Consider the following 13390-nt stretch of genomic DNA (forward strand, 5'->3'; position numbering starts at 1 on the left):
TCAGCCATAACTAGCATTATTACGTACATTAAAAACATTATGTTATTATACTGTGCCTTACCATCTGCCACCTTTGTATTTATCTTCAGATCTGTCTGACCCCAACTTTAATTACGTAGTTTTATCATTAAATCCGCCATTTTGTTCATTGTTGGATATTTTTATTCCGCTCATTTCGAGGTCGGGTGCTCACCTCTGTGTAAGACTTTGAACTTTATTCTTAAATACTTACAGTAAGTGTAAGTAACACGTGGTTACTGAATGATTGATATACAATATCAGCTGTTCTATCAATCAATCGGTTAATTATAGTAGTTCTGACAGATTTCTGTTAAAGGAGATAGGCTTGAATGTTGGTGGTAACTGTTTTGAAATTGAATAGATATAAATCATGAAATGAGGTTGGTCATAGAGGGATCTGCAGCTCCTTTTAAAGCTTTAATACTACTCAACTGCTGGACATTGAAGCATAACTGCAGTCTTACTCATAGACTAGGTATATTGAACAAAATTAGGTTTATTTGTACTTACATGAAGTTTCAATATAATGCGCGACCATTATTACCATTTTCGGTAAAGAATAGTGAGACTTTGGCGTTTAAAAAATTATCTTCAAATTCATCACTATTTAAATCATAACTATTAAGTAATTTGTAGTTAAATGAATACATTTACACGTTGTTACACGATTGTATGAATGAATGGTGTGATTCATGTCAGATAAGGCGTGAACACGACAGTCTATGTAGTTTAATCTTTACATGGTGTTTGTATTAAGATGATGATCAAAAGAGGCCTCTGGAAACCACTTTTCGGCGTTTATTTGTTTAGTCTGGGAGTTACGTATCTTCCAGAAATGATTAACATACTTACCTACCACCATATGAAGAATTGAATGGAATAAGACTTACCTATATATGAAGCTTAAGCAATCCATCCAATTTTAAGCAAACCGCTATAAATATGTTGTCATCAAAACGTAAAAAACAATTCGAGAAACATCAGATCTTCATTAGATTAGTTACGACTACTTAAGATGACATATTACCGTCCATTACCTATACTTACTTACGACAAAATAAACCAGATGCAAGTTGCCCAAACAGTCGTTAGCATTACATACCTATAGCGTGGTTGTTTGATCAGTGACCCAACGTGATATGTGTCACCTCAGGTGCCAAGTGACGCACTTAGCAAGTTGCACCTGCAACAGTGTGGAGTATACAGGGCCGTATTAAGACTGTAAGGTGCAAAGGTGCAGGATTATTGGTGCTAGACCCTTTAGGATTAGGTGCTAGATCATGCAGCACGCACCTATCACCGGGGTCCTAGATCATGCAGACATGTGTGTTGCTGTGGAGCTTTTTGCGCCACTTCTTCCTAGCAAAAACACATAGAAAGTGGTATTTGTATATTTTTAAGATTTAAAAAGTGATAATTTCCAGCCTACTTTGATTCAATGATTTTGATTTTGAACGAAAAAAGATGAAAGAAGAAAGAAAGAAAGAAAATCCATTTATTTCGAACACACGAATGACGCAAGAAACAAATAAGTAAATATGGCACAAAACAAACAATACAGTGAACATAAAAAGGAAAAAAGAACGCTGCAATTGCGTCACTCGTGCGTGAAAGGGACAGCGCTCAGCATAAATGCTGTATCTCGCGCACGCAGGCACGAGACAACAGCGCTGGTTTTCAGCGCTGACCCACCACGCGTCCTAGCCGGAACTACAAAACTTTAACGCTGTTTCGGCATAAATACACTAAATAAATAAATACATATATATATAAGTAATGTAAAACAGTTACAAGAACGATGTAAACTAAACAGAAGAACACAAACTAAAAACAAAATATAACACAATATGAGAATATCAGACATAGGACATAGACAAAAAAAGAGCGAAAAATTAAAATAGTCGACCAATGAGCGTCTCGAACCATAGACAGCGCCGTAAGTGTCATGTGTCAAAGATCAGGTTAATGGGTTAACCCGGCCAATTACATGTGAGATATGTTATTATGCAATATTATGTGTATCAAGTGATGTAAATAGTGTAATATGTGTTATTGTGTTGTATAATTGTGAGTGGATATGAATATACTATTAGTGTGGTGTGGGACGACCAAATTATAGGAATCCGGTAGCATAGAGGATGACCATGCGGAGCAGTGTGTGTAATGCGTTTCAAGGACAATCCGAGGTAACTAAAAATTGAAATAATTCGAAATAGCGAGAAGCAATGTCAAAAAAAATTAATAAAAATAAAAATTGATAAAATAAAGTAATATAGAATTGAAATTAAATTGAAGAAATTATAACAGGTCCAGAAATGACAATGCTTCGTATGTATATGAAGTGAAGCAGACAGGAGGCAGCAAAACCGCACCACTACATTGCCGGGGATCCCAGCAAGGGCTTTGGGCCATAGCTCTGAGGTATGCAGCTAACTTCCTTTATTATAGGGATAATTGTGCTTGTAATAATTTGTTTTTTAGTTGGGATTTAAATGTTTTAATTGTTTTCAGGCCCCTTAAAGGTGGTGGGAGGTCGTTCCAGCAGTGTGTGGCTGCAAATTTGAAGCTGCCCCTGAAAGCTGCAGTTTTGTGAGAAGGAACCTTCAGCGGAGCAACTATGGAGCGAAGACCATGTCCGTAACATATTTCCTTCCATATGAGTTTTTCGTATAGATAGTGTGGCTTGTGGGTTGAAGTGATACCAAACATTAGGCTAGCAAGATGTAGTTTACGCCTGGCAGCCATTTTTAGCATTTTAATTTCGTTGGTGTATGGTGTAACATGGTGTCTGCGAGGGACTTTAATGCAGAATCTGACACAGGCATTCTGAACCCGCTGTATCAACCTATCTGTCCTAGCAAGCAGACAAGGCCCATATACAGTATCACAGTAATTTAGCTTAGATAGGACTAGAGTGTCAACAAGTTGTTTCCTAAGAGGTAGGCTAAGAAAATTACGGATACCATATAGTACCTTCAGTCTGTAGAAACAGTTTCTAACTGTATTATTTATGTGAGCCTCGAAGTGCAGCTCCGGATCCAAGATTAGGCCCAGACTACACGCTTGTTCTACCCGTTCAATTTTTTCCCCATTAATGACTATCTCGGGCTTGGCAGTTAATATATTGGTGACCTGTTTTTTTGTTCCTAGCACCATAAACTTGGACTTAAGGGGGTTAAGCAGCAAACAATTCCCCTCCGACCAAGTCACTATCCGCTGCAGATCCTCATTTATCCTTTGAACTGCAGCTACCACATTATCCCTCTTGCAGGATGTATACAGCTGAATATCATCTGCATACATGTGATATCTGCAGCTCATAAGGGATTTGGCTACATCAGCGCTATAGAGGATGTACAATAATGGGCCCAATATCGAACCCTGTGGAACTCCCCTAGTCACCGGGAGTGGAAGGGATGAGATGGTAGTACCGTCCTCTTTGTTGATTTGCACGAGCTGGGACCTGTCCGTGAGGTAGCTACTAAACCAATCCACCGCAGCACAGTCAAAACCATAATAAGTTAACTTGGACAGCAGTAGACTGGTATTAATAGCGTCAAAAGCACGTGAAAAGTCCAGCAAGACAAGGATTGACCCTTCCCCCCGGTCGCGTGCCTCCAGAATATTACCCACTACATCCATCAACGCAGTTGCAGTCCCTCTACCCTTGCGGAATCCTGACTGTAACTCGGGTAATATGTTGTTTGCCTCCAGGTATTCTATTACCTGGAGGTATACCACACGCTCTAGAATTTTAGAGAGGCAAGGCAGGATGCTTATAGGTCTAAGGTCTTTCATATTTACAGGGTCACTTATTTTGGGAATAGGGCAAACAATAGCACGTCTCCAAAGGCTGGGGAATGTATGAGTTTCTATGGACTTGTTGATGATATCAGTGATGACTTGCAGGGTGTTTGGCAGTGTGAGTGTCAACATGTCCAGACTGATACCATCAACACCCAGAGCTCTTGACCCCAGTCTCTTGATTATCCCCAAAACAGTCTCCGGATTGGTACCAGAAAGGGAGAACCTGGCTGGACTATACCTACGCGAGTTAAAGTAGTTGTTCAATGAGATATTGTCGCTACAATTCCCTGGTACAGTCAAGAATGCCGCATTTATACTATCCGGATTATCAAAATGACTTGGCAGCCGCTTATCTTTATGGTCAGGAAGAACATCTGATTTTAAATTCTGCCATAATAGTTTGGGATCTTTACTTAGCTCATTGATGTTTTTTGTAAAATATGCGGTCTTTTCCCTCACTAAAGCGGCTGCTGACTCATGCTTTAGATCCAGATAGTACTGCCTGTGGTTTGGGAGCTTTGTTTCGCGACTTCTCTGTCTAGCTTCATCTCGAAGCTTGAACATTAGACGAATGTTGTCGGTAATCCACGGTGTAGGCCGCTTATAATAGGTCTTTGTCTTCATAGGGGCATGGAGATCGAAAAGTTGAGTTATGTAGGAGTTAAATGTTTGAACCATAGCATCAACGTCATCCAAGGTTCCAATATCAGACCATGGTATCGCGTTCAGGTCTTGCTTAAAATAATCTGGCAAGATGTCAGCGAGAGGACGAAACCTAACAATCCTTGGTTTACACTTTGGCTTCCTGAAAACTGATTCACAAGTGATAAAGGCGTGATGACCAAGCTCACTGATATGGTTCACTTCGACATTTCGTATGAGAGCATCAGTGCATATAATGTCTATCAATGAGCAACTGTCGTTCACAAAATGTGTGGCTGTTGTGACAGATTGAACCAGATTAAAATTGCCGAAAAAACCCATTAGCTGCCTAGTCTTTGAACTATTAGGATTTAGAAGGTTGACGTTTAAGTCACCTAATAATATGACATTGTCATATGGGCCTAAGGCGCTAATACTGGCAGTTATGGCACCGAGGAATATTTCCAGGTCCTGCCAAGGCGGGCGGTACGCAGTCCCTACAAGAAGCCTGTTTTTGTTAACTGTGAGGCCCAGCCAGAGTTGCTCAACAGTCGAGTGCTCAGGATGAGCCTTGACTCTTGCGTTTACACCATTTCTTATATAAAAAGCCACACCCCCGCCACGCCCTCCTCGTACAGAAACAGGTCGTGGTATATGTTTGAATTTGTACCCGGGGATACTAGGAGCGCGGTCCTCTTCCCCACTGCGTAACCATGTCTCATTGATAGCCATGATGTCCACAGAGTGGTTACCCATGGCGATCAAGAACTCATCCTGTTTAGTCCCCAGAGATCCCGCATTAAATAGACCAAACTTAATGTATTTACTGGGAGCCATAGATACTATTAGGTGCAAGCATTACATGTGTGAGAGTGTAGGCATAGTACCAGCCTATAAAGTAGTGTGTCGATGTAGAGTGTATATTTATATGTGAAATATATATAATTTGAAAGTGGTTGGGGTTAAAAGAATATATGATATGTATATAATTAGAATTAGGTGTAAATGTAAATTGTACATATAATGTAAATAAATAATTTTTAGCAGATAAGTGATGAGACATTTGTATTGAGTAAATTTCGCGTGCGTGCAGTCTATGGTTGAGGACAGTGCAAAAAAGGTCATAACAATCATTTTGCCAGTTTAAATTTAAACAAATAATTACTCGAAGGTAGATTTTACTTAAGCTAGGCTGTTTAATTTTCAGAGCCGAAGACTCGGGATAAGTCCCCCTCCGTGCGGATCCTCTGCGCCTTGTCCCCCGGCGCCTTCCTGACGAGGATGCGGCCCTGCTTGGTCCAGACAAACTTCCAGCCAAGAGCGCTGGCCGCTTCCCGTGCTTGACGAAATAACAAGCGGTTAACTTTAGTCAACCGCTCGTTTAAGAAGAACCTCTGCACCGGCCCGGGCATGCCGAGATCCGCCGTAGTTGCGCCTCGTCGCACTCGCGCGCTCGCCATAAGCTGGTCACGCAGGTCTCGGCGAGCAAGGCGCACGACTATCGGCCGCGGGCGTGATATGGTTGGTCCCGCTGAGTTCGTCGCGTTGAGCTGCCTGCCACCTACACGCTCTGCACTGACGATATCTCGATCTTCCAGGCTGATCCCTAACTTGTGACCTAAGGCTTTGATTAAATGGGTAGGGTTTTCCGCTTGTTCCTCCGGCAAGTTGGACACCTCTATATCATTAGCAAGTAGCTCCTGGTCCCTATCATTGAGCTCTCGCCTCAGCTCTTCCACTATTACGCCTACGTTGTCGGAGTTCGTGGGCCTCGAAGTAGCACGCTGTTCAAGTGCGTCTACCCTGGCCTCTAGACCGTCGACGCGCGCGCTGCAGCAGTTCAAGGTGGACTTAAGCTCCGACATTTCCACCTCCATTTCTCTCCTAAACACCTGTATCTCCGCACGAACCGCTCTCAGCTCGTGAAGGATTACGTGCAGGTCATTGCTAGGTACAGGTGACAACTCACGAATGGTGGTGGTGGCGGCATTGAGCGACGTTGCGTTTATGCTTGGTGAGCTGGAGTCCAGGATCGAAATTCCAGCGACATCGCTTGGAGAACTATGTGTGAGGCCTCTGACAGGGGTATCGTTTCTGTTGTCCCTAACAATGTTTTTCTTACACTCGAGACATCGCCAAGTGGGAGGAACGGAGGCTTTTGCAGTGAATCCTCCACATACTCTACAGTAGAGAACCTTACATTTCCCACACCTAGCGCCATCTACCGACGAGGTGTAACGAGAGCAACCTCCACATTTGATACCCGGCATCGTTGGTGTGTCAGTTCAAGTATCACAAGTGGTTCCGGTCCGACTCACTAGATGGCGATATTGGTGATCCACTAGACAGATCAATGAGCAGCTTGTCTCCACGAGACAGATGGCGCTGCAGTTAGTGATGGGCGATTGCACTTTGTTATAGTCTGTGGCAACGATGTCAAGACTCACGTCCAGCAAACCAAAATTAATTATTTTGGCGGGTAACCGTATAACTTTGTACCAAAAACCGTATTTTAATTTGTTGATTTTCAGCCCAAGGCCGCACTATTTCACTCTCACTACAAACTATGTATAGCTGACTGACACAATGTAAACAACAATAAAAAAGTTTTGATGCACTATGACTTTTAATTCAATTTATAATGTTCAAGAAAAATGTTCTTGAAAATGTTCAAGATCAGAAAGAATTATAATTATTCAATCACCGAGAGATGTAGATATCGAATGGCAACCACGGTATCAAACTTTAATATGTCAACCATTTTATTACATAAACATAGACTTAATTTGCTATCCTTTTAGCATTTTATCACCTATTCTAGACACACAATTTGGAACTCAGTATTCAAATTTTTTATTCAAACAAACTTAACATTTGCCTTATATCGTCATAGCCTATTACCGACCCAATTCTTTGCGTCAGTGTGAATAATAAATATCAATAGATTCGTTCAGCCATTCATTTGATAGTTGAAACTGAGTAAACAACGATAAATTAGCTATAATACACACTAAATGGAATATTTCTTGTATTTTGAGTTATAAAGGTTCGGCATTCATAAGTATTTATTTTAATGAATCATTAGTACGCACCTGTATGAAATCATGAATGCGTGAATAATAACTGAAACAACGCCTTTGTCGTTATTATTCTTTCATAATAAGTATCAAATACATTTGATCAAACTAGGCTGAAAATAAGAGTTTTTTGATGGTCAAACCATACAAAGACATCCCTGAAACTCACGCCCTGAAAACTGTGGCCCCGAAACCAGTTATGTGTGTGTAATGGAAAGAAGTGGCGCAACAAATTCCCCAGCAATATACACCCTGCCTAGCCTTTTCCTACTTACTTCAGCATCAGCAGAGATGCCCAATGGAGGGTCGAAACACGTCTCGAGTATCCAAACCAAACAATCACGTAGAACTTAACGCTACATATTTTTCCATACATTTGTTAAAACTAAGTTATTATTCTATTTATGCAGAAACGTAATATTTCGTATCTACATAATGTTAATCAATAGATTAAAGTGCAGTCAAACTTTCGGGGATTATTTTTAGATAATTTATAATATCTGCTACCTACTTATGCATAAGATAAGTGATCGCTTTTGGCGCCAACCAAGATTAGTGACTTTTATAAGATATCCATAAATTATTAATACTTCCTTAAATTAAAAGTTCATTGTTCACTTACGTATAAAATCAAATAAATGTAGTTTGTCTTTTAGAACTTACCAAAATGCGTTAAACGACGACTCCTACAGAAAATAAACGAAGTAATTTTCCCAATACCAATAAATTTTCAAATCATCTGCATATTGTATTAACTGCAATTTCTTTGACATTTGGTCGACAGTCAAAATGTACATACCAAGCTACTTATCAAAACTTAAGCATAATCTATGAACGTACATAATATAGGTAAGTAAATACTAACCAATAATTACAAAACATTTGCGAAATGACAGGAAGGCAATTGAGACGAGATTTGCAAAAAATCTACCTGAGTAGCATAATCCTATTGTATTGCTTATGCAACTACTCAGACAAGAATGATCTCAGTTCTCATGGATTATAAATTAATACAAAAAAAAACTTAATAAGTATATTCAGTGATTACAAGATCGTGAAACCTGTTAAGCCGGGCAATTATAATTATTTCGTGAGTATTTCAACTGTGGAGTTCCGCATTAATTGAATTTTTATACTAAATGCTAAGAAACTTTAGATTCATTTAAGCCTGATTCTTCTAAACAGACAGCATTTGTACGATTAATCTTCATTTATAAGATAAAGCTTCAGGTTTGTGAAACATTTTATAATTTATTTGTATTATGAAATGTCATTTATTTATTCATAGGATTAACTTGTAAACATGACTTTTATTTATAACAGTTAAAATAGATCTTGTACTGTACCAATACTCCAAGAACAGATTGGAAGGGCAATAACAACTTTATGGGATGTGTAAATATAATAAAACAAATCATTTTTTGTTTGTAAAAGGTCCGACATTAAAAAAATCTTTCACTGTTGGAAAACTATACTCTTTTCGAGTAACATAGGCTATATTATATCTTGGTATGGGCAGTAGCTCCCACATGAGACAGGTGAAACCGCGGGGCGCGGAAAGACGACGAGTGTCTTATAAAGTACATTGAACCGATACTAACCTTAGGTCAACGTTCATCCATCAAAACGAACGAACGCCAATATTTTTTGTTTGTTTATTTAAGTAATTTTCCATCGTCTAACTAACTAATAAATGGCCACTGACATCATAGTTAATGCCAATACTAAACTTATTAAATAAATTGATAGATTGTATAGAAAAACTTCCCAAATAGCATTATCTAAACCCGTTTTCTTGAATCGATGAACGCAATATTAATCGTAGGTATACAAGATTGATTAAAAAAATACACCAACTACTTAGTTTTGGAAAGAGGTATAAAAAACACGAAGAAAAAAAAAGGTATTCAAACGGCGTTCATAGGCATGTTATGATAATTTCAAAAACAATATTAATTTTTATCCCAAGAGAAAGTATCTAGGAATCTAATTGTTTTTAACGTAATTGTTATAGCAACACTTATCACTAGGTTTATTAATAGTATTTAAATACCTACTCAAATAACATTTCAGTATCAAATCCGGGTCAAATAAGTAATTTTGATAGTAAGATAATGTAAATACAATTATCTTGTACATTGATAAGTTAAGAGATAGAAAGACCAAAAGTCAGTTTGCACCTTCAGCTATTAGATATGCACGTGAAAATCATTATCGGCCTAGCCTTTCCCTATGTTGGGGTCGGCTTCCAGTCTAACCGGATGCTGCTGAGTGTAAGTGTTTTACAAGGAGCGACAGCCTATCTGACCTCCTCAACCCAGTTACCCGGGTAACCCAATACGCTCGGTAAGACTGGTTGTCGGACTTGCTGCATTCTGGCTACTCGTAACGACGGCCAAAGATGATCAATTACAGCCGGGACCTACAGTTTAGCGTGCCATCCGAAACACGGTCATTAGTGTCCAAGATATACATAGAAAGTACATACAAACTTAGAAAAGTTGCATTGGTAGTATTGGTAGCATTGATACTTGCCTGACCTGGAATCGAATCGTGAACAATCTTAATTTTAAAATTAACCTACTTTTATTGCCGACTACTGAAATTAAATAACTTTATCAATGAAACTGGGATTAAATCCCAAGCGTGTCAAACCACACCAAATAACTTAGGGGGCTTCTCATCCAATGAAATTAATAAAAACTCCAGGACAGCAATGTCCTAATTCACACAGTATTAAATCACTGTTTTCTCACACATTTATTTGTAAGGGGCTTCTTTTGGTACATACTTACTTCCTTTACATGCACTTTTACCTAAAACACTGGTTTCACTGCACGATTTCTTTATATTGAACTAATTTTGTCACACATGTATTTCAGCACTCCACTGTATTTACTTAATCTGAGAATATTTGCAAGCACGAATTTTTGCAATTACCGTTTGGAACCGTCACAGACCACAGTCGATCACACTTGACTGTCACACGTTTGTAATAGGTATAAAAGATCAATAAAAGAGCGTATCAATCGTCAACGTACTTGCAACTTTAGTGTCTGTTTCTTAAAAAAATACTCTTCCTAAATGTTTTTATCAAAACAGAAACTAGACCCAGAAAATGAACCCACCATTTCAGACCCATGACGACATATTCTTACAATACATTTTTTCTATTCCCAGATCTTCCCGCGCCCCGAAACGCATCACCCGCTCCGTCGGGCCACAGCGCGAGCGGAGCGCACGTTCAGCTCAAACGTCTAGTCGCTCGAGTAGTAGAGGAAGCGGCTTCACTGCCAGCCCTCGCAAGATATGCTTCGGAGCCCCACACGCCGACCATCGAGTCTTCGACATACGAAGACTTGCTGGCTACGGCGATTTTGAATAAGGTTGGTATTTGAGTCTTGTTTTAATGATGACGTAACGACAATGGCTGCAAATTAGGTGAAATGTTGACTGGAAGAAGTAGGTACCTAATCGTGTATATAAGGGGAAGATAAACTTAAGGCCTCGGCCTCGAATTTTGCGGGCAGCGGGGCGGCAGCGGCGGCGGCTCGGGCGGTCACCGCTTGACTGGAGTGCACCGCTCGTTGCCCGCTCCCGCGCCGCTGTATTCGAGGGCCGGTCCATTTGATTATTTATACGCGTAAGATCCTGCCGCTCCCGCGCCGCCGCCGCTGCCGCCCCGCTGCCCGCAAAATTCGAGGCCGAGGCCTTAGAGAGCCGTTTCCAAACACTAATTAAGACTTATCCTTGAGTTATTTTGGTAAGCCTAACCTGGCACTAGAGGAGAAAGCCTTCTTAGAGACAGCATCGCATTAATATCTGTTACAGCCTTTTTATCGTCCCACTGCTGGGCACAGGCCTCCTCTCACATGGAGAAGGCATTCCTCTCGCATTAATATCAACAAACAATAAAATCGGTATCAATGTATAAAAATGTAACTAGGTCACATATTTTAGAATAAGGTCATCACAAGATAAGCTCGTCTCATTGCTATCCTTGAGCTCCTGTTCACTAGATAAATAGAAGGCAGCTACCATTACTCATACTTAGATTACATTTCTTGAATTTTCCCAGTTATCAGGACTTAATATGATTTCTATAATAAAGTTTCATAGGTAACGTCTGAAACTACAGCTAGTATTGAAGTATACTATTTCCGTAAATTAATTACGCAGAAATCCTGATGGATCCGATTCCTTAGCGTTTATGTAAACACAGCCTTAGGGTTGCGAATCCTTACAAACGCTTCATTAGTTATGCCGTGTTCTAAGCTAATTTAGGGCTGCCATCAAACTAACTCGTTCACAAATCCAAAAATATTTTGTAAAAAAAATAAAACTGAGTTTTTGTCTGGTGCGATTCACGCAGAACCCTCTGAACAGATTGAACGAAAATACTTGGTTCTTTTTTTCGCGAGCTCGAAGTTTTTCGGGTAAATGAAGGGTTTTTTACCAAATAAACACGACACACAGAAAATCCTTTTTTTTTCCAATGTTTTCTAAAACGTCGTGACGAAAAAAGTCGTGGTGGCCTAGTGGGTAAAGGACCAATCTCTCAAGTATGAGGGCGCGGGTTCGATCCCAGGTCAGGCAAGTACCAATGCAACTTTTCTAAGTCTGTATGTACTTTCTAAGTATATCTTAGACACCATTGGCTGTGTTTCGGATGGCACGTTAAACTGTAGGTCCCGGCTGTCATTGAACATCCTTGGCAGTCGTTACGGGTAGTCAGAAGCCAGTAAGTCTGACACCAGTCTAACCAAGGGGTATCGGGTTGCCCGGGTAACTGGGTTGAGGAGGTCAGATAGGCAGTCGCTTCTTGTAAAGCACTGGTACTCAGCTGAATCCGGTTAGACTGGAAGCCGACCCCAACATGATTGGGAAAAAGGCTCGGAGGATGATGATGTTTTCTAAAACGTCTATAGATCCAATATTTAATCATTAATGCCAATACTTTTATTCACGTTCTACACCATTAAAAGAGAAATAATGACTAACGTGAACTCTAACTAACTTTGGACTTCGATAAGGTTTTATTGCTTTAAGTTTAATCTCATGATAATAGGCAATATACGATATTATTATTCTTACACATGTCCTGGTTATTAAGATATCAGTTGCTATGATTATTAACGGATCTACATATAATAAGCTAAAAATGTCTATAAGGAATTAATCAGAGAAAAAATATGTTTGAATAGCTGAAAATTAGCTGAAATATAATTGCAAAGCAATTGGTATCGGACTAAGAAACTACGTTCAAACTAATATAATTTTCAGTCAGATTCCAAACATGTAAGTACGTTTTGAGTCCCTACTATTATAATATGTGATAATATGTCACAACTGTACTGAAATAAAATAAAAAAATCGTAGGCTACGATAATGTATTACATTTCCTGCAGTAGCTAAGATAGGGAAATTAAAATAATTAAAAATTCAAAATAATTATGTTTATCTTATCGCGGATGAAGCAATAAGATACATAAAATTGATAAGAAATTATTTATAGATAAATAAGTATATTGTTAGATTGTATAAGGAAAATCCTATTAATTATGAAGATTTTTCTCACAATTTAAATTATGTACATATAAACACAATAGAAAAATTACAATAGACTATAAACTCCGATAGAGATTGTTCGAGAAAGTTCGGAGAAATTAATATAATCTTACTACATAAAGTACTACACAATTCTTAATTATAAGATACTACTTCCTGCACTTAGATAAAAATTTGCCTTTGAGCTTCCTCAAGCTCAAAATTGTACAAAAACCCAGGCAGATAGAGTTACTCTAGCATTTATAACATTGTAACAAACAAAAATATATTGTACT

General features: G+C 39.1%; 2 protein-coding genes across 5 annotated transcripts in view; one reads left to right on the plus strand and one right to left on the minus strand.

Moving 5' to 3' along the window:
• Positions 1-13390, plus strand: part of LOC124641429 — a 125700-nt gene that overhangs the window by 102736 nt on the left and 9574 nt on the right. For all 4 annotated transcript variants that reach the window (XR_006985689.1, XM_047179721.1, XM_047179525.1 and 1 more), the window contains one exon: positions 10728-10933. Coding sequence is in view for 3 of the 4 variants with exons in the window: in XM_047179721.1 (XP_047035677.1) it covers positions 10728-10933 (206 nt within the window). In the remaining variant the exon portion in view is untranslated. The remainder of the gene's footprint in view (positions 1-10727; positions 10934-13390) is intronic.
• On the minus strand, positions 5643-7098 carry LOC124641698. Its single transcript, XM_047179892.1, has one exon. The coding sequence runs from the start codon at positions 6738-6740 to the stop codon at positions 5667-5669; it is 1074 nt and encodes a 357-aa protein (XP_047035848.1). The 5' UTR covers positions 6741-7098; the 3' UTR covers positions 5643-5666.

The sequence above is a fragment of the Helicoverpa zea genome, chromosome 1 (assembly GCF_022581195.2).
Source record: "Helicoverpa zea isolate HzStark_Cry1AcR chromosome 1, ilHelZeax1.1, whole genome shotgun sequence".
Lineage (NCBI taxonomy): Eukaryota > Metazoa > Arthropoda > Insecta > Lepidoptera > Noctuidae > Helicoverpa > Helicoverpa zea.